This window comes from Pseudonaja textilis, chromosome 1 (assembly GCF_049901715.1).
Source record: "Pseudonaja textilis isolate UNSWEBS1 chromosome 1, rPseTex1.2, whole genome shotgun sequence".
Taxonomy (NCBI): Eukaryota; Metazoa; Chordata; class Lepidosauria; order Squamata; family Elapidae; genus Pseudonaja; species Pseudonaja textilis.
In genome coordinates this window covers 326319883-326347758 of record NC_141990.1, presented here as the reverse complement: position 1 = coordinate 326347758, position 27876 = coordinate 326319883, and the positions used below count along the sequence as shown (strand labels likewise).

General features: G+C 40.7%; 2 protein-coding genes across 12 annotated transcripts in view; both read right to left on the bottom strand.

Annotated features, from left to right (window-relative positions):
* Positions 1 to 9369, bottom strand: part of GATAD2A (GATA zinc finger domain containing 2A) — a 107193-nt gene extending 97824 nt beyond the window's left edge. For 4 of the 11 annotated variants that reach the window (XM_087920811.1, XM_087920926.1, XM_087920859.1 and 1 more), the window contains exon 1: positions 8778 to 8878. The gene's annotated coding sequence lies outside the window, so the exon portion shown is untranslated. Of the gene's footprint in view, positions 1 to 8777; positions 8893 to 9150 lie in introns of those variants that run through there. The other 7 variants (XM_087920826.1, XM_087920877.1, XM_087920848.1 and 4 more) reach the window with 6 other exon arrangements.
* Positions 9370 to 13221: 3852 nt separating this feature from the next.
* MAU2 (MAU2 sister chromatid cohesion factor) overlaps positions 13222 to 27876 on the bottom strand; it is a 41020-nt gene continuing 26365 nt past the window's right edge. The window contains exons 13-19 of the mRNA XM_026699011.2: positions 27022 to 27105; positions 26421 to 26470; positions 23792 to 23869; positions 22685 to 22796; positions 20301 to 20391; positions 18440 to 18567; positions 13222 to 16366 (exon numbers count right to left, since the gene is read on the bottom strand). Coding sequence (XP_026554796.1) covers positions 16292 to 16366; positions 18440 to 18567; positions 20301 to 20391; positions 22685 to 22796; positions 23792 to 23869; positions 26421 to 26470; positions 27022 to 27105 — 618 coding nt within the window. The 3' untranslated portion in view covers positions 13222 to 16291. The remainder of the gene's footprint in view (positions 16367 to 18439; positions 18568 to 20300; positions 20392 to 22684; positions 22797 to 23791; positions 23870 to 26420; positions 26471 to 27021; positions 27106 to 27876) is intronic.

Sequence of the window (27876 nt, the reverse complement as noted above, 5' to 3'; positions counted from 1 at the left end):
TGTTCAATGTTCAACCTTCAGAAAATGAGGGTCAAGCTCAGATAAAGCTAAGATATACTTCTAAAAAATAGAACTTGTGAAGATGCACCAAGATTTTTTGTCAGGAAAGTTCTAATATTCAGTTTTGAACCTAGAGGAGGATATTTTTCATTTTATTAAATTTATTTGCTATCCATTCCATAATAGAATGATTTAAAACCAGGCAACACAATTACTCAGGGTTAATTGAGGCATGGGTTTCCCAAAATCCAGTTCTGGTTTCATAGAGCTACTGAGCCATAAAATATTGCCATGGGCTAAGAGATGAAGAACCATATTAAGGAGATTCATGTGGAGAAAAGCTATCCAGGTTTGGCTACTAAGGGCTGACATTGATGTGATGGCACATAATTGAGCTTGCATAGCATATTAAGCCAAATGTCTCAACCCTGTCTATGAGCTGACAGGAATACAGGTAGTCCCAACATACAACCATAATTGGGACTGAAATTTCCATTGCTAAGTGATGTGGTTGTAAAGTGTGATGCCACGTGACCACAATGTTTAGCAATGGCAATCCATGCAGTTCCTTAAGTTAAGTGGGAAGTAGAGAGAGTCCCAAGTAAAAAGTGCTGGGGGCGGGGTACAGCACAAACTGAACAAGTTGGGGAGGAGGTTGCAATGCAAAGGGAATTTAGGAAGTGCAGGAAAAGCATAGTCTATACAGCTTAGGAATTTCTTGGTGTGCTCCAGCTCTGGGGCTGCAAGACGCCCCTGAGCTGCAATGAAGCAACACGGTGCAAAACAGCCACCCAGGAATCTCTAGCAGTGCAATGAAAGCAGCAGCTGCTGCTGCATAAAACAAGTACTCTGGGAAGCCCCAGCCATCCTGCATCCAGGTCCCTTGCCACCCTGCAGTCCACCATCCCAGCTGACCTTTGCCATCTTGTTCCTGCTGTGCCTGTCCTGGCTGCTGGCAACATGAGGCCATCTTTGCCAAGTCTCATGAGAACAGGCACACGATTTGGAGAATGGCGCAAACAGCCTCAGGAAGGCGGCCTGGCATGGCCAGCAGCCATAGGTCAGGCTGGGTGCACCTCACTAGCAATGGGAAGATGGTGAAAGCCAGCTGGGTGTGGTAGGAATTACGGAGCAGAGTCCCCAAGAGCAACTGCTGAATCCCTGGGCTGCTTCTTCAGCTCCAGCCCCACTACGGCCTCCAAGGAATACTGCCAAAAGGGCACAGATAGAGGGAGATAGGCAGAGGGGGGGAACTGAAGCACCCCTGTTTTAACCGTGAGCAAGGTACTGTAGCTTGATCACATAACTGTGGTGACACTTGTTACTTCAGGGAATGTCAAGAACCTTTTTTCAGTGCTGTCATATCTTCAAACAGTCATTGAAAGAATGGTCATAAGTCAAGAACTGCATGTTTATGAGCACCTTCTTCAACTATGAAGACAGATTGACTTGAAGCAGACTAACATTATGCAAATTCTGTCTATAATGATGAGCCATTGCCATAGTCACAAATTATGAGCATGCATTTTCAGAAAAAAAAATCAATTTTTATTATTCATATTTAAAGCTTTCAAAGGAACAGCCTGCCAAGTGGGGTACCTTAGTGGAATGCTAACAAAAAACCTCAGACTGGATTTTCCCTTTAGGTTATGTTAGAATAGAATAGAATAGAATAGAATAGAATAGAATAGAATAGAATAGCTTTATTGGCCAAGTGTGATTGGACACACAAGGAATTCGTCTTGGTATAAATACTCTCAGTATATATAAAAGAAAAGATACATTCATCAAGAGTTGAGAATCATCAGGTATGACATTTAATGATAGTCATAGGGTACAGTGACAGAAATAAGGACAGAAATAGCAAGGATCACATCACGTGCTTTCCTGAATTTTAATTAATGTGTCCAGAACACACATGCAGAAGTAATAAGTTCTCTAGACAAACTCTATGCTGTGATCACATTAATTTTTGGCAGCCAAGAAATAATACGTGTGTGTGTGTGTTTGTTTTCTGAGGTTTTCGCGGGTATTTGTATGTGGATCTTTGGTTGTTCGGGTTTTCTCCCGCGTAAGATTTCAAATCTTAAAGTATCTAGGCAACGTTTCGATGAAGTCTCATTCATCATCTTCAGGCTTCTGTCTTCGGCTCTGTGCTTCTCTGAGGAGCACAGAGCCGAAGACAGAAGCCTGAAGATGATGAATGAGGCTTCATTGAAACGCTGCCTAGATACTTCGAATCTTACGCGGGAGAAAACCCAAACAACCAAAGATCCATATTTGCTTTGTCCACAGTGGTTAAGTCTAGCCTCCCTTACATCTCAGAATACTTGGAAAATAGACCAGATATTGAATACTTGAATATTTTACCTCTGGTGTGTTAAAATAAAAGTAGCAACATCATACTTAAGGCTAGGGACACAAGTATGCATCAGGTCTTACCCTAAATCCTGTATTAAAAGTAGTAATTGAAACCTGGAACAAAATCTGGTGCTCTTTTAACTTATAACAGTGAGGCAGCTAACCATGGCCTTTCAGGAAGCTGTTATGTGCCACAGAGGTAGCTGCCAAGTATAAAACTTCTCTCCCTGCCCAAAACTGTTCCATTTTTCCCTCCTGACTTTCAATATCCCTCAAATCTTGGGAGGCATTGCACAAATCAACCTAGGTCTGTGTCTGACTTCCTTTCCAAAGGAAGTGTTCTAACTTCCTTTCCAAAAATTCTATTTTGATGTATTTCAAAATTTAAATCAGCAATCTACCTCAGCAGCTGTCAAATGTTTATAAGAAATCATGATACAGATAGTCCTCATCTTACAAGTTCATTTAGTGACATCATCACTGAAGTTACATCATCACTGAAAAAGTGACGACCGTTGCAACATTCTCCATGGTCACATGATCAAAATTTAAATGTTTGGCAAGTGGTTCATATTTATGACGGTTGCAATGTCCCAGGGTAAGGACATTGCTTTGTGATTGCTTTTCACAACCCTCTGACAAGCAAAGTTAATGGGGAAGGCAGATTCACTTAATCATATTACTAGCTTAACATCCACAGTGATTCACTTAACAAGTGTGGCAAGGAAGGTCATAAAAAGGGGCAAAACTCACTTAACCGATAGACTTGCTTAGCAACATGAATTTTAGGCTCAATTGAGGTAAATTGAGGACTACCTGTACTGAGATGCATGAAAATAAGCCTTTCAGAATCACTGTAGCATATCTCTAATACTCTAGAATACGCTAATCTACTAACTGTTTTTTAGATTATATGGACAACTGTGACTTGCTATATACAGTAATGTTAATTTAGTACATCTTTGATCTTTCTAATATAGTTAAAGGAAAGAACTGATGTGTGGAATCTTTTATTAGATTATTTTTAGAAATCTAAACATTTCAAATTTTAAAAAATATCTGCTTAATTATTGACATTCTTAACTAAAAGGGGACTTGCTTGAGAGGATTATTAAATGAACCTGCTTAATGTAATAAGTACAAGTGAATGCTGAGGCAGCAAAAAATGCACTGTGATTAAGAAGGAGCCAGTGACCTAATACAATTAGTACACGTGAGAGATGATGGAAGAGTGGAATAAGGGGGAAATGTTGAGCTCAAAGTCTCATATTAAGTGACAATTAAATTGTTAATTAAAAAGCCTAGTGAAAGACACATAAACAGAAGCATCCTAATAACCTGATTTTGGCCAAGGTTGGAAGTTCAACATGACCTAAATTAGGAGGCAAGAATTCCATCTCAGCCAACAAGTAGAATTAATCCTTGATGCAAATCAATATTTCAGTCTAATCTCCATTTCAAAAATAGGAAACATTATTTTAAAAATAATTTTTATAACATGTTTGTTATAGCAAGCAGCCTTTGTTGGATATGTTCACCGCCTTTTTTTCCTACCGTCTTGAACGTTATTTGTAAAAACAATGGTGAGATATAAATAAAATTGACATTCAAAAGAGCACATGATCCATATAAAGAAAAGAATCACTTCCTCAACTAGGCATATTTAGTTTCTCCTAAGCAACTAAACATGAGTTATTTTAAAGCTTGTTAAGATGCCTTTTGCAATATATACTTCTAAAATTGTTAATTTTGTATGAACACTGATTTCACAAATCCTAAGGGGAAAAAGGCCATAGAAAAGTGGCTCGCACTCAGTGGTATGCTAATAAATGCATAATTATCTCCATTGCTGCTGCCATGCCATGAGCCACCAGGTATCTGACCAGCATGCTAGGTATTGTGGCTCTGCTCTGCTCTAACAATTGGCTCGTGTGAACTAGTATAAGCCAGGTCGAGCATACCACTGCTTGTACCTCATGTTTTAGGAAAACAAAATTCAGAACAGTTATAGTAACTAAAGTAATTGGAACTGTGAAGAAGTTACACAATTAGACTGCCCTTTTTCTGTATTCCATTTTCCCCTCCTGTATGTTTTTAAATTTCATTCTAGCACCCAAATTTTATTTTCTGGATAAGAGTTAAACTGATGCATAGTTTATCAGTCATTAGGATTGAATAGTAAGATTGAGAAAGCAGTTTAACTAGATAATAGAAGGAACTTTGTCCTTGTTATTTCCAATCCTGTCAATTAAGTGTTCCATTGTATGTATGCATGCATGCATGTATGTATGTATGTGGTCAGATCCCAACTTAAGTATTGTGCGCAGTTCTGAGAATCTTATTTTTAAAAAGATTCAGAAAAACAGGAGAAAGGCACTATATAGATAGAAGAAAAAAATCTCTTGGAACTTAGTTTTAAGTTGACAGTGGTAAGACTATTAAAGGTGGAAAGATTTGACTTTACTCACAATTGAGGAATAGAGATGAAAATGATGGAGCTTGTTAAAATGGCCAAACCAATCGCTTTAATTAGAGACAAGGCAAGTTTAATGCTGATTGGAAATCCTTTATTGACTGTGTGAAATTAAACAACCTGAAATTATGTTTTAATGATTAGAAAAGATTATGGTTACATTACAGGTAGTCCTCAACTATAGATCCCAAAATTTCTGTTAAGTAAAACATTTAAGTGAAGTTTACCCATTTTACAACTTTTGTTGTAACAGTTACGTTAGTAATATGGTTAAGTGAATCTGGTTTCCCCACTGACTGCTTGTCAGAAGGTTCCAGAAGCTGATCACATGACCTCATGGCACTGTAAACATCATGAGTCAGTTGCCAAGCATCTGAATTTTGATTGTGTGGCTACAGGGATACTACAACAGTTGTAAACGTGAAAAATGGGCTGCTGTAACTTTTGAAGTCACTAAATGAACTGTTGTAAGTCAAGGACTACCTGTAATTTTTCCTATAGAGTAAGAGGCTATATGTTTAACTGCTGCAAAAGAAAATCAGATGTCATTTCTTTATATAATTTTTCTGCACTTTTGTTTTTTCTGTTTCCTTTTTTATTCTAATATTAGTTTGTAATTTTTCATTTTAAAGTTTTAATAAAATTACCTAAAACAATTTTAAAAAGCATAAAATGGTATAACTCTAGCATTGCTTAAGCCTTGGATCTCATTCAGAAAATCTTTGTCATAAGAACATTCCTTTAAGGTAATGGGTATGAAAATGAGTGAGAATTTCCTAATTTGGTGCCCCCAGAATGTCCCAGCTGAATAACCTGAAAAATAGGGCATTCTCATCACCTGAAGACCCATCCCTGTCATTGTATTTAACAGGAAGGAAATGTCTCACTTCCAGAGCTATTTTAGAAACAAATCAATGGGTGGGGATGTTGTTAACCATTCCATAGACAGGCCTTGGATTTTAGTTCTCATCCAGATGTGATCCAATGGTTATTTCATAGCCATTCATAGGAAAGATTTTATCCAGTAAATGAAGAACTTGAATTTTCAAAACTGGAATTATATTTTTTAAATCAAGAAAGTGTCTCTAAACTATTTTCTCCTGGAACCACTTAGGCTGATCTTTTAAATAAGTTTATTTTGTCCCTAAACATACTTCAGAAACAGGAAAAATGACTTTATAACTGCCTTTCCTTCTTTTAAAGATTTCCCATTGAAACACAAAGTTGTCTCCCCTCCCCCCAAAAAATTATTCATTGTGCCTAAGAAGTTACCAGAATTCAAGCTTGACTCAAGGTAAACCTTACTGTTTTACAAAGCTTATTTCTCAGTAACATGTTGTACAACAAATTCCTTGTATCTAGGATCCCTTCTTTTCCAAAGCATCTTTCAGTTCAGTCAACTGTCCAATTCCTTGTGTCTTAGTGTCCAAAATGCCCAGTAGCTACAATTTCTACACTTCACTGATGTGTACACTCAAGTTTACTCAACTGTTACTGTGTGCAAATGGAATACCTACCTTTCTTTCCCCCTGCATAGTTATCAGTGCTCCTGGCATTTCCATTCATGGTCCTGAATGTCATTTTGCTACCTGTGTTTTCTTCCAGGCAGATATACTTCATTCCATTTTTCATTCTAAATGCATGAAATATACCTAAATAGCCCTAATCCTTTCAAACTTTATTGCACTTGGAACACATTTACCATGAAAGCAGAGGCAATTACCTCCCAAAAGGCACTTTGCATTTAATGGCATCTCTTCCAACTGTTCCGATGAGGTTCTTAAACTAGCTCCCAAGGGAGTTCAGGAATAAGCCTGAAGATTAAATACAATTTTACCTTGCAAAAATACACTCAGATGCTCATTTACATAGTTTCCCCTAAACCTTGTATATTCTTACACAAAAGAAACAACCTGTTGTAATAAGCTTCTAACTATTCCCTGTGTTAAGAAATTAGATTTTGACTGAGATCAGCTAGCTTCCTCTTTTCTCCTCAAATTATGTCAAAGTCAACTTTCAAACATTAATTTCTTCACAGACTGCTGGCATATTTCTCCAAGGTCTTATCCACATTTTGTGCTAAAGTAGTTGTAAGGATAAAAAGTAATCTCAATTTTTCATTATTTAGCAGTCCTTATTTTTGCAATACATTTAATCCAATCAGATTTCCTTAATGGTGATTGCCCCAACATACAATTACCAGCTCAACCAGCTGAATCAAAAATTAGCATATGAGGAATACAACATTCTCATCCATCTTCAAGAAATGTTTATTATCTCATGAACTAAGACAATACTGGCAATTCTCCAGGCCATCACTAGCCCCTTCTTCATTGGTCAGGTAGGAAAAAGATGATTCATCATCACAGCCAATCAGTGTGTTTTGAATACTGCCAGGACTTACCACCAGAGTTCTGTAACAAAGCAGCCTGTTTTTTTTTCCCCAGTCACTCTTTCTCCCCAGCTCTTTTTCTTGGAGGACTAATTATGCAAAAACAGATCAAGGATTGGTTTTAGGTGTTGTCTTGCCTAGCTGAATTTATTCAGTATATTATTAGGTCTGATTTAAGTTAAGCTTGACTATTTATGGATTAGCTGACTGGATCAAATTCTTTTTTGATCCTACTACTTATTAACCCTCTCACTGACTCAAAAATGTGACTTTTTTCTTTATCTGGAATCTAGTGTTAACATGCAACACAATGGAATCAACAGTTATCAAAAATCCTTCAATCTGTATTTCCCCAATTTGGGCAGTCCTATAAATTCCCTTCATTCTGTATGAATACTCTAAGCAATAGGTGACAGTGTTTAAGTTTTAAACCACACATCCCAACAACTTTAAATTTCAGAGCTACAGTATTCTATTCTCTTTTTGGTAATATGTTCTTAACTTAAAAGTAGCAGACTACTACAACAGAACCAGTTGTTAGAAATAATCAGATATTTCTTTAAAATGCTTTTTACAAGCTGTCAAGAAAACAAGTATTAACAAGTAGTGTTTAAATACTATAATTATTAAAACTTGCCTCAAGTCCTTCCAGACCGAGGTGGGGATTGCATAAATAAAATTCCACCAATGTACCTTTTTTTCTTTCACAACACGCTTTTTAAACGTCAAGCAGAAAAGTTATTTCTCAACATATCCATCGCTGATTGAAGAGGGAACATTACAGTATATCGCCTTTTCCCTCTTCAAATAGGTGAGCAAGTTTAGTTGCACATCTTTGTGCAGCTAAAATCTCCCAACAGAAAACCCTTAAAAAAAAAAGTAAAGTAAAGTACTAACCAAACAAGCAACCACTCAAGAAACTTCTGGCATCTTAACTGTCATTCTCCCCCAGCCACCAGTGGTGATCAGATAAAAGAGTCACAGGCCAGACAGGTGTTCCAGATAGGTGTTTAAAAAAAGTTTTTTTCCCAACTTGAGCTTGACCCTCCTGGTGACTTGAGAGAGTCCGTGTAGTTTCTTGTCAACAATATGGAAGCAATTTGGCACCGCCTTATTCCACGATGGTTTTGGTTCCCCCCCACCCCCACATATTTTCCAGGCCAGCCGACGGCCCGAGTATTTCCTGATGGTCGCCCATCAAGTTGACTGTGTGGGCCGAGGCCCGATACGCGCCGCGCTTTAATTAGTACCCTCACCGAAACGTTTCCTCCATCCCAAAATGTGTCCCCCCACCAAAAAAACCAACCCAAGCCTCTTCCTCCCAGCTGAGACACCCCCAACTCTGTCAATCACACGGCTTTCTTTCCGATAACGCGGGACTGGAAGGGACCCGCGCGCCCTCGGTCTCTCTACACACCCGAGGGAAAACTCTTTCCGCCGCCCCCCCCGCCCCCTTTGACTCCGACGACAGTAAGAAAAACAAACCCCATTCCTTTCCCTCTCTTCCCCCCCCCTCAGCCCTATTCGGCGCTCCCCTTTCTCCCGCGCTACCTCAAGTCGTCGACGCCGCCACCTCCTTCTTCTCCAACTCACAGGGCCGGGCCGGGCCTGGGTGGGGGAGGAGAGCGCGGCTCCCTCAGGTGGCCACTGACAGGAGGAGGAGGAGGAGGAGGAGGAGGACGCGGACGACTACGGGGATGCCGTGGAGGGGAGGGGTCACGAGTGGAGTACGCACGCGCGAGGGGGAAAGCCGCGAGAAGGGGGAGCGTTCAAGACGGTAGGGGAAAAAAAAGGCGGGCGAGCCGCTTTCGTCTCGCGCCGAGCGACGCCCCGCCCCATCCCCCCTTCAGCGATCTCCTCAAGCGCTTCCCTTCGTTGGCTGCCAAACATCTGCGCACGCGCGGAGGCAGTGGACCGCCGGCACCTCTTTCTTTTTTTCCTTCCTCCTCCTCTTCTTCCTCGTCCTCGTCGTCGTCTTCCGCGCTCCCATTTTAAAGCCACGCCTCTTCAGAGGTTCGCTGCCCTCTTGGGGGCCACGCCTCTTCCTCCGCTGTCCTTGTGGGGAGACGCCTCCCCTCACGTCTCTTGAGGGCGCTCCGTCCGTCAAAACGCCTCCTTCCGTCTGAAACGCTCCTTCTACGTCAGCCGCCCACCGATCAAGCCACGCCCTCTGTCTCAGAGTTCGCCCTTTCCTGGGCCACGCCCATCCTCTCCTTCTGAGCGCCGCCTCCGCAACCGAGCGCCTCCATTTTCTGGTACAAGCAACGCCCGCTTGGCTCGCCTTCACTTTGATTCGCCAACTTGGTTGACAACCAAAGTTATTCCACCAATGAAAAGTTCCAGACGGCGACGAGGGGCCAATGAAAGGTAGCAGTAGCTATGGGCGAATAGGCGGCAATATCAATCCAATAATAAATAAATTAACAGACGAGATATCAGAGCTTCGCCATGGATTGCTATAATCTGAATTCACACCTTATTTCATTTTACCTCCCCTCCTTTGCCGTGTCATTCATTTCCACTAAAAGAAAACTATTCTTCCTTAAAACTATAACAAACAAACAAAAAACTCCAAATGAACTTTTCAAACGGGAAGGGAAAAATATAATTACCTCCAGTATAATACTTGCTTAAATTGAAGTGTCAAAAAGTGACATGTTGGAGGGGTTCATTTCATACTATTGGGACTGACTGTAAAAGATCTGTGTGCAAAAATAGTAATTTCCATCATAACTAAAATCATCTTATACAGGTAGTCCTCAACCTGCAACAGGTCATTTAATGACCAAAGTTACAGTAGCACCAAAAAGTGACTTATGACCATTTTTCACACTTACGACTGTTGGTCATGTGATTTACATTTGGATACTTGTCAGCTAACTCACATTTATGACTGTTGCAGTGTCCTGGAGTCATGATTCCCTTTTGCAAAATCTTCTGACAAGGAAAGTCAATGGGGAAGCCAGATTCATTTAACAACCTTGTTACTAATGTAAGAATTGCAGTGATTCCCTTAACAAAGATGAGAAAATGTGGCAAAACTCAATTAACAAATTTCTCACTTAGCAACAAATTTTAGCTCAATTGTGATCATAAGTTGAGGACTATCAGTATTCTCAAAATTGGAAGAAACTGATGAGAATTTGAAGCCAAAGAATTCCTGCTGAATTGTGGTGACAGAAAGATGTTTGGTCATAAAAAGAGATCAAACCGCTATAGCTTTATGCCATAGTTACTACAAAATTTACTCTCCAGGATGAAAGTACCAGACTTCTCCATGCATTTCTGGAAAATGAGCAGGCAGCTGGCATTCTATGAAAGAATCTGAGTTTATCAACACTGCAATGGTGGGTGAATATTTATGGAGACAAAGCAGCAACAAGAATAGAGAAAGAAGCCCAAAATCACAAGTTCCTTGTGCACCTTGTATCCTTTAAGTTCCCAACTGAAAATGGGAATAAGATTTTAAGGAAAACATAAACTTACTCACCCGAAAAGCTGCTGCTGTTCCCATAAAAAATTGGATAACAAAAGCCAAAAAACCCTATTACTGTATTCAAAGGAAATTTAAGTTGACCCATAAAGGGAAATTATTTGAGGAAGAAAAACTAGTCCTCCTTTCAGAACATAGTGTCTACTTCAGGTGAGCCTCACTTAATGACTGGTTGCTTAGTAACTGTTTGAAGTTATGATAGACCCACAAAAAAGATTAGGAAACACCCCCCCCCCAAAGGATTGAATTTCTGATTTCTGCCCTCCCCAGAAAATGATTGTGATTGCGTTGTGGGCATTTGGCAACTAGTCCGCTGCTTACAGCCACTTGCAGCATGCCAAAGTCACATGACTGCAATTTATTGGAGGGGGGGGTTCCTGTAACCTTGTGTTTATTTTCAGTTTCCAGCAAAAAAAAAAAAAATCCATTGCAGACGATGGATTTGTTTAATGCCTATGGCATTCCCTTAATGACTGTAGTGTTCCCTTAACAACTACAGCAAAAAAAAAAGTAAAGTAAAGTTGGGTCAATTATGTGACCAGCAAGATTTGCAACTGTAATTGCAGGCTGAAGTATGGGTGTAACTTGGTCAAGTGTTGGCATGAGATAATGGGAGCTGCACATCTGGGAGTACAAGGTTAGATAAGCCCAATCAAAATCATCGCCAGTAGTGGAAATCCAATTTTTTTCCTACCAAGTTCACACATGCTCAAAAACCTCCCTGTGTTAGTGCTGGTAAGCTGAGCTGTTTTTTAGCTCAGGTGGGGTGAGGCAATCCGCTCTTAAGTGATGGTGCTCCCACAACTTCAGAGGGCAAGGTATTCCATGGGTTGATTGTTTCTCCTTATTTCCAGGTTAAATCTCTCCTTGTTCAGTTTCCATCCATTATTCCTTGTCTGGCCTACAGGCGCTTTAGAAAACAGCTTGACCCCCTCCTCTCTGTGGCAGCCCCTCAAGTATTGGAAGACTGCTGTCATGTCTCTCCTGGTCCTTCTCTTCACTAGACTAGCCAAGCCCAGCTCCTGTAACCGTTCTTCGTATGTTTTAAGTCTCCAGTCTTCCTGGTTGCTCTTCTCTGTACTTTTTCTAGAGTCTGAACATCTTTTTTATAATGTGGTGAGCAAAACTGGATGCAGTACTCTAGGTGTGGTCTTACTAAGGCTTTATAGAGTAGTATTAGTGCTTCCCCTGATCTTGATTGTATCCCTCTGTTAACACAATTTAGGATTGCATTAGCCTTTTTTGGCTGCTGCTGCACACGGCTGGCTCATATTTAGCTGGTTGTCCACTAAGACTCCAAGATCCCTCTCAAAGTTACTGCTATTGAACCTGATTTCAACCAGTGCACTTTTGATTTTTCTTGCCTAAGTGTAGGACTTTTCTCTACATTGAATTTCATTTTTTTAGATACGGCCCAGTGTTCTAGTCTGTCAAGATCCATCTGGATCTTGAGCTCTGCCGTGCAAATCAGCTGAGCTAAAAAACAAGGATAGGAAAGGGCGGGGCCGGCCAGAGGTGGTTTTTTGCCAGTTCTCCAAACTACTCAAAATTTCTGCAACCGGTACACCAGAACCGGTCTGAATTGGTTGAATAGCACCTCTGATCATCTCCCATTGCAACCTCTTACATGATACAATATAGCAATAGCACTTCGCCTTATACACCACTTTCACAGTACTTTATAGCCCTCTCTAAGCAGTTTACATAACCAGCATATTGCCAACAATATAGATTACCCAAACAAGCTGTATTTTTTCAGACTTATTAAGATCTAGATCAATCTTGGCAATTTTAAGACCTATGGACTTCGACTCTTAACAATTCCCCAGCCAGCCAACCATGCTGGCTGAGGAATTCTGGGAGTTGAAGTCCACAAGCCTTAAGCCCTGGACTAGATTTTTTTCCAGTGATGGTACACGTAGTCCTTGACTTACAACAGTTCACTTAGTGACCACTCAAAATTATAATGGCAGTGAAAAAAGTGACTTATGACCATTTTTCATACTTATTTTTTGCAGCATCCCCATGGTCACATGATTAAAATTCAGGTGCTTGGCAACCGACTCCTATTTATGACAGTTGCAGTGTCCCGGGGTCACGTGATCACCTTTTGTGACCTTCTGACAAGGAAAGTCAGTGGGAAAGCTGGATTCACTTAAACAACTGTAATTTGGGAATACTTTTTTTTTTTCAACCACTTAAATATCAGGCCAAGTGATAAGGGAAAAAAAAACCCAAAAGCAAACTATGGGCACAAGATTAAGATTTTAGACCTATTCTAATTAGGGGTACATTTTTTTTCTTTCTTTCTCCTCCTCTTCTTTTGCATACCTGTACAACTAGATTGTAAAAATATTTTAAAGATGAAGTTCTACATAGCTCTTGCCTCTAGTGGCCTATATACAACTCTGGGTAGAATTGAAGATATGCTTCCCACAGATATTTTCTCACCCGGGATTAGGAAGAAAATTGAGCCTGAAAACAAGACAAAAACTCTACTTCTACTGTACATTTTTTTTTTAATGTTTACACATTGTTGTTAAGAAAGATTAAACACTTTTTGGAAAAAAGGCTAAAAGACAAAAACTGTACAAATTTACTAAAACACATTTTAAGTACATAAAAAGAACTGTTTCATAAAGAGTGTTAATGAACAGCTGCAGGTGTCTCAGAAGTGTGAACAGCAAGAACTCACACACGCGTTGGCAGACTCCACATTTCAACTGTGCAAAATCACAAGTTCAGTGATCTAAATCGCCCACCCTCTATGAGCTAAAATGCAGATTTCCAAGAAGATGGGACAGTGTATATCAAGGGGTATATTCTTTGGGAAGGGGCTGAGAAGGAAATGAGGTATGTGTATTTTAACAAAGACAGCCTGCCTTAGCATCCTGAAAGCTAGATTCAATCTATTGGGGCTATTTCAGATCAGGCCTCTTAGGTCCGCCCAGGTTTGTTAGTAAGGACGCACGTCTTGCGTCTTTACGGTAAGAAACATTTTTTTACTTTTTGGTTTATGCAGAAAAGGAAGTCTTTTCTAAATACGAATTTTGATTGCGTATGCATTAGTAATTCTTTTCTAGAGGCTGAACACTGCTTAGGAAGCGGGGTGGGTGGGGGGAGAATCTGTTAATTGGAAAATATATAGCTTCTGTCCCTCAACTATACATGGAGAAGAGAGCCTAGGAATATGGATAACAGACATCCCTGAATTACGAACTGGAGGAATAAATCAATTTTCACCCCAGACTTGTTTAAAAAAAACAAACAAACTTCTAGCCTTCTGACTTATTTACATCTAGTTTAAAGATGCCGTGGGAAAATTGGGAGAGTCAACTCAATTAAAAAGGTAAATCACTGTACGGATCCAACTGCTTCCCGACCACCTTCCCTACCAACCCAAGCCTATATTTTTGGCACTCCAGAGGGTTTTTAAAAAAAATCCTAAATAGAAGTGAGAGGGGCCCTTTGCAGGGTGTTTTTTTTTTTTTTAAAGATCCCAAACATGGAGCAAATCACACACAATGTATTTCTTCGGGAATAAGTAAACGTTCAGTCTATGAAATAATAAGCATTTGTTGCTATTTTCTGAAGGAAAGGGAAAAGGAAAAAGAGGGAGGGCAGGATTCCTTTTTTGCCAGGATCTGTTAAGGAATGTTATAAACAGACCTACATTCCAAATAATAGACAACATTAAAGTTTAAGAATACCAGCTCTTCCTCTTTCAGTTCTTTTAGTTGCTACCTATTTAGTTACTATTATCCTGAACTTTTCTTCCCCTATTTCTTTCCCGGCATATTGAAAACACCTTTGCTTTTTACACATCAACCTACTTCAGAAAGGAACTGGATTGCATTATTCCTGAAAATATCAAGAGTGCATGATTAGGGGATATTGGTTATAGCTTTTGGATGGTAAAATAATGTTAAAAAATCCATAATTAATAATTCATTGAACTAGTAACAAAATAAACTATCTCCTTTTAAAATTGATCCACCACACACCACACTAAAGCAGGGTTGTGTCCCTGCCTTCAAATAATATAATTTTAAAAAGTAATTGGAAAAGCTGGATTCTAGTGTAATATGATTTATGCAGTTACTTGCATAATGGTTTTGCATAATCATTCCAAATTAGGTACTTTGCATAATATATAATTTTGCTAACGACGGGAAGGCTAAGGGCACAGAATTCCTACCCCAATCATTGGAAAACTTGTTTAAGCTTCCCATTTTGAGTCGGGGATATGGGAAGTTATCTCCCATATCCTTTCAAAGGTATCTTTGCATCTATTAGAGGCTAAAAGATTAAAAGATCCTGAATGCCGAGATTCTCAGAAGCTGAATTCTGCACCAGATACAACTCTCTACATTCTAATTAAAAGTCTTGGAAGACCTGGCTACAGCCTAATCTCAAACAAACCACATAATTCCAGATCTGGCCAGCTGTTTTTCCAAGCCGCCATTTGTCCTTATTTCAGATCCAAGAGTTGAAAAGAGGTGAAGTCAAGTTGCTTTCCAAAAAGTATTTAAAAAATAATAATCATGATTTTTACCCAGATGGGTAATGTGTCTTGAGGAAAAACCAAAGGATTACCCTGGAGAAAAAGCATGCACCTTTTAAGGAACCAAACAGGCACTTAAAACACTGACAGCAGCTGATTACCATAAGCTTTGCTCAAATATGAATTATCTGAAGAATTATTCCGAAGAATGCAGAGCCCAAGTTCCCTAAAGTGACGTAAGGAAGGAAACACCTCCCACATTATTTAACCGATTTACTGAGGTTTTTTTTTCATGGAAAGGTAAGCAAATGGAGCAGTGTTTATCAAACTTAGTAATTTTATGATGTCTGGACTTCAATTCTCAGAATTCCCTGGCCAGCATAGCTTCTGCGAATTCTGGGAATGGAAGCCCACATATCTTGGGAGTCGCTAAGGTTGAAACACACTAAAATAGAGACAGAACATTTCCTGCCAGAGAATGGGGCCTATGCTATTTAGATACACCAACTACAGATACTTTAGAGCAAGTGTGCTCAAGAAGCAAATCTAGCAGCCTGGATAATACAAAGGGCAACAGAGCCTTCATAAAAATATAGGCATTTTCAGGGGCAGTTTTAATTAGCAAGGAAGCAGGCATGGCTTTCTCTATTCCATCTCAACCTCCCTATACCTTCATTATATGGGCTGATTTCTTTCTCTTTTAAATAAATCTTATTTGAAGGGGCCCTTGTTTTATCCACGTCATGTAATACCAAATTCTGAGAAATAGGAAGGGCTACCTCTTACAACCCTGTGTGTTTACTTACATTACACATCCCTGCAACCTAGGTGATCCACACACACACACACACACACACACGCACACGCACACGCACACAACCTTAAAAAAGAGCTCAGAATGGCCATGCCAAATTGTGGGTCTAGGAAAGGTAACCTCAATGCCATCTCCTAGAGGGCTTGGAGAAGTGTTTGCTACCCATCCTTTTCTTTTGTTGTTGTTAAAAAAAAAAAGAAAAAGGCGAGTGTACAAAATGGTTTCCATCTTCTTCCCAAGTGAAGACAGTAGGTTCACAATAGACTGGCCAGGCTGGTGGTAGGTCCATTTTGTGCCTGAAACTGTACTGGTGGAGGCCCATCTGTCCACTGCAGGCAGGAAAACGACAACAAAGAAATAGATGCAGTTTATTGACTGGTGCGTGGTGAGTCATCTGATGACGTAATGCTTTTAAAACAAACACCAAGTTTTAAAGATTCTATATTTCAGAAATATTTGCGCACAACTTTGAAACAGCAACAGGCGACATGCAAATGACTGCAATTTCCATGATTTCTTGTTATTGCTCTGCTGGCTAGGACTGACCAGATAAGCAGAGATTAACGCCCAGATTAATACCAGACCAACTGTCAAACAAGAAACAATACCCCAATCAAGAAACTACAGGAACACTCCCACCAACACTGGAAGGGCAAGCCACTTGTATATAAAATAGAGAGCAAACCTCACTCCCTCCTCACACTGATGATGTTTCCTAGGTGGATAATAAAATGTCTGCAAACAAGCAGACAACCATGTTCAGAGAGCACAAAGAATCCCACAGTTCAACCCTGAACTACAAATGTTAGTTTGTAGCTCTACTGAACAAGGTTAGATTTACTTACTTATTAGATTTATATGCCACCCATCTCATTAACAAGCTACTCTAGGCAGCTTAAAACATCATAGATACCTGGGTGACCATGTTGCCCGACCCAAATGTACTCTGGTACTACTTTACTCTTCTCAGCTGCTTAATAAACCAAAGAAGATTAAGATCTCTTACTTACTCAATTTGTGTACTACTTTTCAACTCTAGGCAGATTTCAGTCAACACCCCTCAAAAAACACGAACCAGAATCCCAAAATAATAAATCCTGGGATTTTGAAGCCTTCCCCCAAGTACTCCTAAAATCATTCATGTTTTGTGAATTTTGGAACTTTGCAATGTTTTGCTGCTTGTGAGCTATATATTAATTGACTCAATTACAATTATTGTAATGCTGGATTTCATTGTAGAAGTTACTCATTGTTTTTAAATATGGGTGTGCCCAGTTGCATAGTTTTTGGAGGATAGCAGCTAAACGTTGTTAAATAAGCCTGTGGTCAAGACCTTTCAATTAATAACACTAAATGGAGAAAAGAATAGGATGGTTTTGATACCCAGAAGAGAACATAAGATCTAGAGCAGAGGTCTGCAAAAGTGGCAATTTTAAGACTTATGGACTTCAACTCCCAGAATTCCTCAGTCCACAAGTCTTAAAGTTGCCAAGTTTGGGGACCCCTGATCTAGAGATTAAATCAACAGCTTTGGCTTGTTTTCTTAACAAAATTAAAAATTGTCAAGAGACATTGTTATTTCTATCAAAAGCCAAAAATATGAGGTTTAACTAACTGCCCACCCAGTCTTTTTCTGTAGTTTCAGCCCATTACTCTCCTAAAACAAGGCGCCCAGTGGAAAAATCAGGAAAAGAATGCCCACAATGTTCTATCTACTGTACAGGTTTCAATACGGGTAGTCCTCAAGTTATGACTGTAATGGAGCCTGCCCACCATGGTCATCAATGGGTCCATCCGCGTGACTGACTCAATTTTATGATCTTTTTCAGGCAGTTGTTAGTTGTTAAGTGACATTAATGGTTTTGCTATAAGCCAATTTTGTCGAAAATTCAGAAATAACTCCTGGATTTCAGCAAAAATGCTGTAAAACATGGTCACGATTGTGAGGTGCTGCAAACAAATGTAAATGAGACAGTTGTGTGGCTGAAGTGCTTAACAGTGGTTGGAGGGCAGCCACTGGAACTTCGGAAATGGGCAGTAAGTACCTTCTGAGAAGTCTGTCGTAACTCTGAATAATTACTAAGCGACCGGTCATAAGTGGAGGACTACCTGCCATATTGAACTTGAGCAGCTGGGGAACAGAGGATCTTTCTCCTGGGATCTTCTGTTTTTCCCACCCCCTTCCCCACGGCGCCCACTCAGGTTAGCATATAGCAGGTGTGGGAAATGATAGCCCCCCATTATGATTCTGGACTTCAACTCCCAGAATTCTTGAGGCGGCAGCAGGGCTGACTCAGGAATTCTGGGAGTTGAAGTCCACAAGTCATAAAAGGGCCATGGTTCCACCACCACTGGCATACAGAGAGCAAGGGCCAGAAGGAAAGAAAAAGTGGCCAACATACAGTGATGAGGTTGTGCTCTGGGAGGCTACAGGCCTCAATGTGATCCTGGAGCAGCTGCTGGGAAAAGTTCTGATGCATTTGCGCTGCTTCATGGGCGTCGATGGCATTCCCACAGGCTTTGTTTAGGTCTTCATTGGAAAGGAGGGAGAGAGAAACAGAGACATTAGATTGCGAATCCTTTCAGTCAAGGAACCCATCCTCTCCCTTTATGGAGCAAACTATCCACAAACAAACAAATTACCCACTGTATTAGATAATATTAAGTCAATGATAAATATTATTACAGGTAGTCCTTGACTTACAACAGTTCACTTAGTGACAGTTTGAAGTTACAAAGGCACTGAAAAAAGGGAGTCAAGCAAAGTCAATTGTAAGCCAGATTCATTTAACAACCATGTTACTAATTTAACAACTGCAGCGATTCACTTAACAAATGGGGCAAGAAAAGTCATAAAATGGGGCAAGACTCATTTAACAAATTTCTCACTTAGCAACAAAAATTTTGGACTCAATTGTGGTCGTAAGCTGAGGACTACCTGTATATTGTTATCATACCTTTTAAAAATGTAGCTACTGGGTCAACCTAAGGCTCCCACCTCCTGTTTTCCCCACCCACAACAATAAGCCTATAAATTTGGCTGGATTGAGTGAGAGAAGGACTGGCCCAAAGTCATCCAGTTGGCTTTCATGCAGTACGTAAGAAAAACCTAAGACCTCATTACTGGTTTCTAAGCTAGGTATATAACACGACTACATCAAACTGACTCTAATAAGAAGTAAATATTATTAAAAGCATTAGGAATTAGAAAAGTTGATACATAACTTTTTTAAAAGAAAGAAGTACCGGTAGAATCTAAATCTAGAATCTAAATCCATTTTATTTAATTACCTACACTTTCAATTTCTTTGAAAAGAATTCATGGCTTTCTAAAACATACAGGATGAAAAGGAAGAGCAAGCATCATAATCAAAGATCTTTATACCAGTGGTGGTATTCTACGGGTTCGGCCCAGTTCTGGTGTAGCACTGAAGATCAGTGGAGACCGAACTGGTACTCTCTAAGGAGCTGCTGTTGGGCCTACCTGCCCGCCTGGGCTCCCATACTGACCTTCATTCCCTACTTTTGAAGTGTAGCTGCTTTGCGCGGCACAGCAGATTGCCGCGTGTCAGCTGTTGAAGCGACAGGGAGAGTACAGGATTACAGGAGGTGAGTAGGAAAGCCTCTGTGTGTGCGTGCAAAGTGCGCATTTGGTGCACACACATGCAAAGTGTGTGTCCACGCACAAAGCGTGCTCGCCAAGCCACACCCACCGAACCAGTGGTAAACTATTTTGAAACACACCACTGCTTTATACTAAGCTGGGTTATGTTGAGATGGCAATGTAAGTTATGATTAAATTACTTTGAATAGCCAAGTTGACACAGGTAAGAGTGCTGAGTAACTTGCATCTAACAAAAATGATATTTAATAGAAAACAGACTGCAGGTGCCACTCATTCAGCGACCATTCGAAGTTACAGTGATGCTGAATGCGTGGTATTCACAAGTGGTCTTCTGTGTTCCCGCATTTCTGTGATCATGATCCAGGTATTTGGCAACTGGCTCACAATTGTGATGTCACAGCACTCTGGTCACGTGATCAACATTTGCAACCTTCACTGCCTGCTTCTGACAAGCAAAATCAATGACCTGTCTTAATGTAAGACAACTTGGCCAATGTGGTTTGCAAATGGTGGTTCATGTCTTAGCACGTTGTGCAACCCAACTCCCTATGGGAGTTATTTCAATCATTAAAGAAACCATAGTTTATCACAGCGTACAAATGCATCCTTTGAATTATGACCCATTGTCGTTAACTGACCTCTCAGGAGGGCCGATGACCACAACTGTACAGACATGTCGGGGATCTTGCTGGCCAGCTGCATGGCTGGGACTACCATGTTGTTACTCTCCTAGAGATAAAAGGGGTCTTGATCAAACAAAAATGGCAGCTGGACGTGGTTATTTCCCCTGAATTTACTGATTGGGAGCACCCACATATAAATCAAACATGGGTTTGCAGGGTATCACCTGTCACCATTCAACACAAATCTCTTGATAATCATATTATACTTAATATCTATGGAGATTCTCAAGTCATCCAGATCATGGTTGTCCCAAAGGTGTTTTTTCAAGAGGCAGGTGGACTTTCTTTGTTTTTTCCTTGAAGATGTTTCGCTTCTCACCCAAGAAGCTTCTTCAGAGAACTGAAGAAGCTTCTTGGATGAGAAGCGAGACGTCTTTAAGGAAAAACAAAGAAAATCCAGTTAGTTGACTCTTGAAAAAGCACCTTTGGGGCATTATACTTAATAGATCTCTCACTGAAGGTAAGGCCCATGTAACACCTTCATTGCATGAGCTCTGCACTGGCTTCCAATTTCTTTCAAGGTGCAATTCAAGGTGCCAGGTATTACCTTTAAAGCCCTACACAGCACAGGGCCAAGTTATCCATGGGACCCCCTTTCCCTAAGGCCATCTACACATCCAGCCAGGTTAGCTAGGCTAGGCACGCTCCAAGTCCCTTGCCCTAAATAGTGCCATGGCAGAGTCGCCCTGCAGCGAGATGGGCAGGCAAACGAATTTAATAACAATAATAATAATACGATGTGAGCTAGGAAGTGTGCTTTTTCTGTGGTAGCCCCTGCCCTGTGAAACATTTTGACCCCTGAAGCTCGGCAGGCCTAGCCTTCCATAAAGCTTTGAAGACCTGGCTTTTCCTGCAAGTCCTGGGATAGCATTAGATTCCTGCACATTAGAAGTTTGACTTGGCACCGGATTTCTGTTATTTTTAATGGTTTAATATGTTTAGTTTTAAAGTGTATATGTTGTTTTAACTTTTGATTGGGAGAGGCCGAGAGTTGCTTATACACTGAATGACTATATAAATGTTTTAAATAAAATAAAATAAAACGTGCCATCCAGATGGCTGCCTTCATTTCCCTTCTCCCCCACCAAAACAATAATGAATTTTTCCTTTCAATAAAGTTTCATCTAAATATGTAAATGAGTAAGAAACAGCCTCTTTCAGAAAAGTTTGTCTGATGTGAATCAATCGAGTCTGTTTCAAACATTTCTCTACTGTCTGTCTGAAAGAAACAAGACAGGGACACGATGGATAATCTCTTATTGAGTGTTCAGCTATGATTGCATTATTTCTTTGTCACCGCATAACATTCAAAGATGCAGCAAAAATCATTTAGAGACAAGGCTAACATCCCGAATCCTGCAGGCCATGTGCGGGGATAACAACTGCAACAAGGCTTAAATAATCTCATTGTAATTCTCCCGGCTTAACAACTGCCCTGTTTAATGACCATTTGAAGTTACAACAGTGCTGAAAAATTAACTTCACAACTACTGTCAAACTTAAAAATAGCTGCACCGTCCCTGCAGTTATGTAATTGCCATTTATTAGCTTCACAGCTTACATCCAGCAAGCAAAGTAAATGAAGGAAGTGGCAGTAGCATCGCAAAATCATGCAATGTCCCACTTAACAACCAAGGGTAATTTGCTTAATGAATAAAGGCAAGTATATGTGTTCCAGGCTGATGTTGCAGGATACAATCTGGGTCGGTCACCAGGACCAGAGGGTTAGTCTTCCGAGCTTTTGGATTCGTGCTGGAGCCCCTGACTGAATTTGTTTAATGACCACAGTGGAACTGATGTCAATTCGGTGCGATTATTTGATTTTTCCCTTAGTGACTATGTCTGGCTTAGTAATGGAATTTCTGGTCTCAACTGTGGTTGTTATAAGAGGATTATTTGCAATTAATTTCTCACTGCAAGTTCACACTTCACTTCAGGGCACCAATTTGACTATTTGCAATAAGCAGATAAATTGCAGTGTTTGTGGAATAATTTAGTGCGTAGCAAAAAAATATAGTAATTATCTTTCACATTTCCTGAGGAGGAAAAAATGGGAAGATTTGTAGTTACAAGTATTTTTCAGAAAGCGTCTGGAGTTTGTTTTTTGATATCTATATGTATGCGATTGCCGCACACGGTAACAAATAAATAAACCACAATTTGAACATTCGATTACTACAGATGCCCTCAAATTTTCCAGCACACCATATGACTATCATCACCACCTGTCAGCCCATTTATACACACATTGCGTTAAGATTAATTTCACACTCTTAATTTCATTGGCAAGAGAAAAAGGGAAGTATCATCAACACCACTAAAAAGGATTTATGACTTACCCTGTGATTCCCTAACACATAGAAGATGTGACCCAGAAGAACAAGAGAGCATGCTGTTAATCGGTTTAGATCTTCTGCATTTGACATTTTTAGTGTCTCTCGTAAAAAACGTCTACCAAAACAAAAGATTAAAAGAAAGAAAACATTTTGGGCAATGTAAGAGGTTTAACCAAAAACTGGCTCTTCCAGCAACTACTTCAGCACCTCATTTGCACATTCCCATAGTATCTATAACTCTGTTTGTTTTTTTTCTAAACATCCTATAGTATCTATGCTTTTTAAAGAAGCTTTAAGTAGCTGAATTACTGTAATTTGATTACAGGCCTTCAAACTCATCCAGTAGTGGCCTGGAGGCATTTTATCCCTTCAATCATGGACTTTTGATATCTCAACAGAATTCAGACAGTTTTACTAACGTTTAACGTTTATACTTATTCAGTTGCAATTAAGGGGGCTGTCTGCTAACCACAAAAATTACAGGTAGTCCTTGACTTACAACAGTTTAGTGACCGTTTGAAGTTACAACGGCACTGAAACAAATGACTTTGGATAGTTTTTCATGCTTATGACTGTCGCAGCATCCCCATGGTCATGCGGTCAAAATCCAGACACTTCGCAAACTAATTCATATTTACGACGCTGACGGTGTCCTGGGCTCACGTGATCTGCTTTTGCAACCTTCTCATAAGCAAAATCAATGGCGAAGGCAGATTCACTTAACAACCGCGTTACTAAACTGAACAACGGCAATGATTCACTTAACTGCGGCCAGAAAGGTCGCAAAATGGGACAAAACCGATTTAAGGGCTGTCTGGCTTAGTAACAGGAATTTGGGGCCCAGTTGTGGTCGTAAGTCGAGGACTACCTGTGCGCTGAGACTGGAATGGAACCAAGTAAGCTACTAAGATGATAAGAGTAGGGAAAGGGGCCCTTGCTGGCATCCATACACTAAACTTGGCCATGGGGCAGCGCTCATTCATAAAAAACGGCAGTTTCCTGCGGAGTCTTAACAGGGTATTTAGCTGTTATCAAACAGCAGTGCAACTGAGCAGAATCCCGCCTTTGACCTGCCTTTTCGCTAAAAAGAAGAAATGCTTTGTGACTCACTTGGCTTCATTGTACCTTCCTTGAAAGAAGGAGAACAGCCCTCGGATGTAGAAAGCGGCAGCTCGAAGACAGTGGGAGCTGGAAGAGACAGAGCAGGCACACAGACAAGTAAGCAAGCATTCATGGCCCAAGGGGGAAATCATGGGCTCCAACTGGCCAAATTGCATGTTACCAGGGAACCCCTATCAACCGATAGGTTAAGTGACGTATTTAGGCTTGATTTCAAGCCAATATTGTCAGACTTTGCCCACAAAGTTTGTGTCTCATTCTACAAAACACCTTTAAAGGGCTGGATTTAGGAATATAGATTCCTATTGAATTGATACGTGTAAAGAGAAGGCCAGACAAAAATTAGCCAGACAACTACACGTATCTGTTGGTTCAATGAGATCATCTTTACTGAATCTCTCCTATCAACACACAGATTACTACCACAACCTGCAGCTATCGACGTTACATCAAACCCTTCATGGCAACTAAGCTGGTTGAATCTTCACACAGCACCAGCCTAGACAAGGCAGGCTGCAGCCCATAAGCACTAAAGTAAATGTCTCTAGAGAAGGGGTGTCAAACTCAAGGCCCATGGGCTGGATAGAACTGGCCCATGCTGCTGCCCTGGAAAGAGCAAAGGACCAGCCCGCAGGGCCTCTGCCAGATAAAATGGAGTTTGGGAAGGCCGCATGCAGCCCTCTGAGGCTCCATTTTCAGCTGTGACAACATCCTGCTGCGCTCTGCCAGTGACAAGGGAGCTGGGGGCGGGAGGAGGGGCGCATGCGGTCTCCCTGAGCTCCATTTTCACTGGCAGAGCACGGCAAGAGGTAATCACGGCTGAAAATGGAGCTTGGGAGCCTGTTTTCACGGGCAGAGCGCTCGGGCCACCACAGATGCTGACATAAGTGACATCAAGCTGGCCATATCCACCTTGGCCAAGCCCCCACCCCCAGGTCAAACACAGTCTTGATGCGGCCCTCAGTGAAATTGAGTTTGACACCCCTTCTCAACCTTGGCAACTTTAAGACTTGCGGACTTCAACTCCCAGAATTCCTCAGCCACCTGGCTGAGGAATTCTGGGAGTTGAAGTCCACAAGCCTTAAAGTTGCCAAGGTTGGAGACCCCCTACTCTAGAGTGTCTCTTAGCCTCATAGCCCATTTCTAAAAGAGGCAACTGGCCCACTCTTGTTCCTGCCATCTATTCTTCTTCCTTATTTCCACTGCTTCTTTGTACCTTTTGCCACTGGCATTGCTTTTCTCAAGCTGAACGGAAATAGTAGCTGAAACCTGATTTCTATGCTTCTCCAGAGGGATTAGCCTCCACATCTTTATGCATATATGGAAAATATAGGATAAAACATCCCATGTGAAACATTTCAATCTCTAAGCAAATCATTTCAAGGGATGTTCTGTGCTGGAAGCGGAAGGGTTTTTTTTTTTAATGTTTACTGTTTTTATCATTTTGCTGAATGCCTCCCACAGTCACTTTTTATGAGATGCATGGATGACCGTATAAAATTGGACAATGAATGTATGTATGTACACATATATAATGGAGAATATTTGTAGCTCAGGGTTGGCATGAGGGATCCTTGGTGCTCTCTGAGCTTGCTGTGTTTTCTTGCAGACTTTTCATGACCCACTCTAGGTAACATCATCAGTGCTGCTAATGTTATCTAGTTTGGGTAATGAAACATCTGCAAGAAAATAAGCAAGTCGGGGAGCACCAAGGACCCTCATGTAAGTATGTATGTTATGTATGTATGAATGTATGTATGTATGGTATGGTATGTATGTTTTGAGGCCTGCTAAACGAGCTCAACCTTATAGAACTGTCCAGCAAATCGGAACAGGCTTTTTTTGAGGTGACAAGTTTTGAAAAACTTGGAATAGAGGCAAAAATTGGTGGGTTTCAAGGCCTGCAGCCTGATTATGATGTACATTTAACACAGGCAACCTCTATTACTTCTCTCTTTAAAGAGCAGAGGATGTGTAGATAGATGCAAATAATGAAGGGCAATTGTCACACAAATTACAAAAAGAGAGATGACAAGTCACTCGTCTCTCTTTTACTTTAGTGTGCCTTAAAAATCCGAAGCTATCCAAGCCCTAAGGTCAGTTTCAAAGGCCTATTCAGAAAGACTTCCACCAGGGAGAACCATTGGCAGAGTCTCTCGATTTTAAGTGGACTGTGAAACACCACATTTAAATACAACCTTTCAGACTAAGCACTCCATTATTCAGTTTTATTGTTTCAGGTTATTCAGGTTTCAGTTTTATTCTTTCCTTATTATGCCTTCATACCAGAATGTGTACGTCACTTCTATTCTTTGAAAAGCAGGATGTAAATGTAAATAACTAAACTAAAAAGAAGGAACAGGGATCGAAGTGCAGACTGACAAGGCATACTATACTGTTTTAAACGTCCACCGAGATTACTATTAGTTTACTGTTGTTGATCAAACTGCCTATCTAAATTCCTGGCATATAAAAATGTTGTGAAACAGAGAGTTCACCAGAGTCATACAACAGTTAAAAGCGCTGCTGGTGCCAAGGAATCATTACAAGCCATCCAATACAATGGCTTTATATTGTTTATATAACATTATATTGTAATGGGAATTACTGATTCACCTACCTCACTGGAAAATTGTGGTCTGGGTTTATCCTTTCCAACAAGCTATAAAGCTGGAGAGGAGGAACACACGAGGAAGTTAGTTAGTTTTTAAATCATGTTTACAGTTATACAGGACAAAGGCAGTTTGACCCAAGCAGTTTATCATGCGAATATTCTCCGAGGCTTCCTGGGCTGAGAGGTTGTCTGAGAAAGCCAAACATTCTCTTTCAGATACAGCTCAGCGTATTTTTTACAAACTGAAAGGATTTCCACATTTACAAATCAGCCTGCCTGGCTTTTGATGATTTCAAATGATTCCTATTTTACTCAAATAAAATAAAAAAAAATTGTATTCACAACTAGATAGTGAGCTAAATTCTGAGCCACACTAATGAAAATTTGGAATTGTTCTATGAGCTGTAGTTTAGAAAGAAGACAAAAGACATAAGACATAAGCTTAGAAGACAAAAGATGCTGTTTACAGAACATCTTGAAATGACTTTTTAAAAACAACATGGATAAAGTAAATGCTCCCCCCACCCCGCCCCCCGTTGTGCTTTATATGATGAAGCCAACTGTTCACATTTCATTTAAGGCCCAATACTTCAGCCAGGACATTTACCTCTTGATGCCGGTTTCCTTCCCTGATATAGACGCTTGCCAAGTTTGTCACGATAAAAGCCCACAATTCCTGATGGGTGGTGAGCTAGAGAACAGACAAGACACATATAACCAAAAAGAGGTTTAAAGCACTTTACCCTTCTTGCACGAAGTCCTCAACTTATGTCGTTGTAACAACCATTTGAAGTCACAAGGTTCTGGGAAAGGGGGTTTTATAGCCTGTAAAACACTACCAGCCATTGTGAAACACTGTGCTGCCCCCTAATGGTTTAGTTTAGTTTAATTTACTTTATTGTCATTGCACCTCGTTTCATGACTACATTTTAAGGATTTGGCAACCAACTTGCATTTATGACCGGTTGCAGCTTCCCAGGGTCATGTGACATATATATGTATATGTATACGTATATGTACCGTGTTTCTCACAAAATAAGGCCGGGCCTTATTTTTTTTTTTGACCCCCGAAAAAACAGCTAGGCCGTCTTTTCAGGGGTGACTTAATTCCCCCCTCCCCCGCACCCTTGGGCTGGCGGGCGGCGACGGCTTGGATGTTGACCTCGGCGTTGGTGGGGAACTTCGTATTGGGAGACCTTCCGCCACCGTTGCTTTCCCTTCTCCCTGTGGTGCCGCAGCATTTAGAGCAACGCCACAGTGTTTGGCGCAGCCACACGCGGCCAGCCAGAGCCCGGGAGACAGGGACAGGGAGGCAAGGCGACAGCCTGCGCCACGTCCTCCTCCGAGCTGAGACCTGCCGAGTGAGAGCCTCTGCCCAATGCCCGTGCCGCTGCAGCATTTGGAGCTCCTGGCGCATTTGGAGATGACTGGGGATGGGGACAGGCTGGCCGAGGGGTGGAAA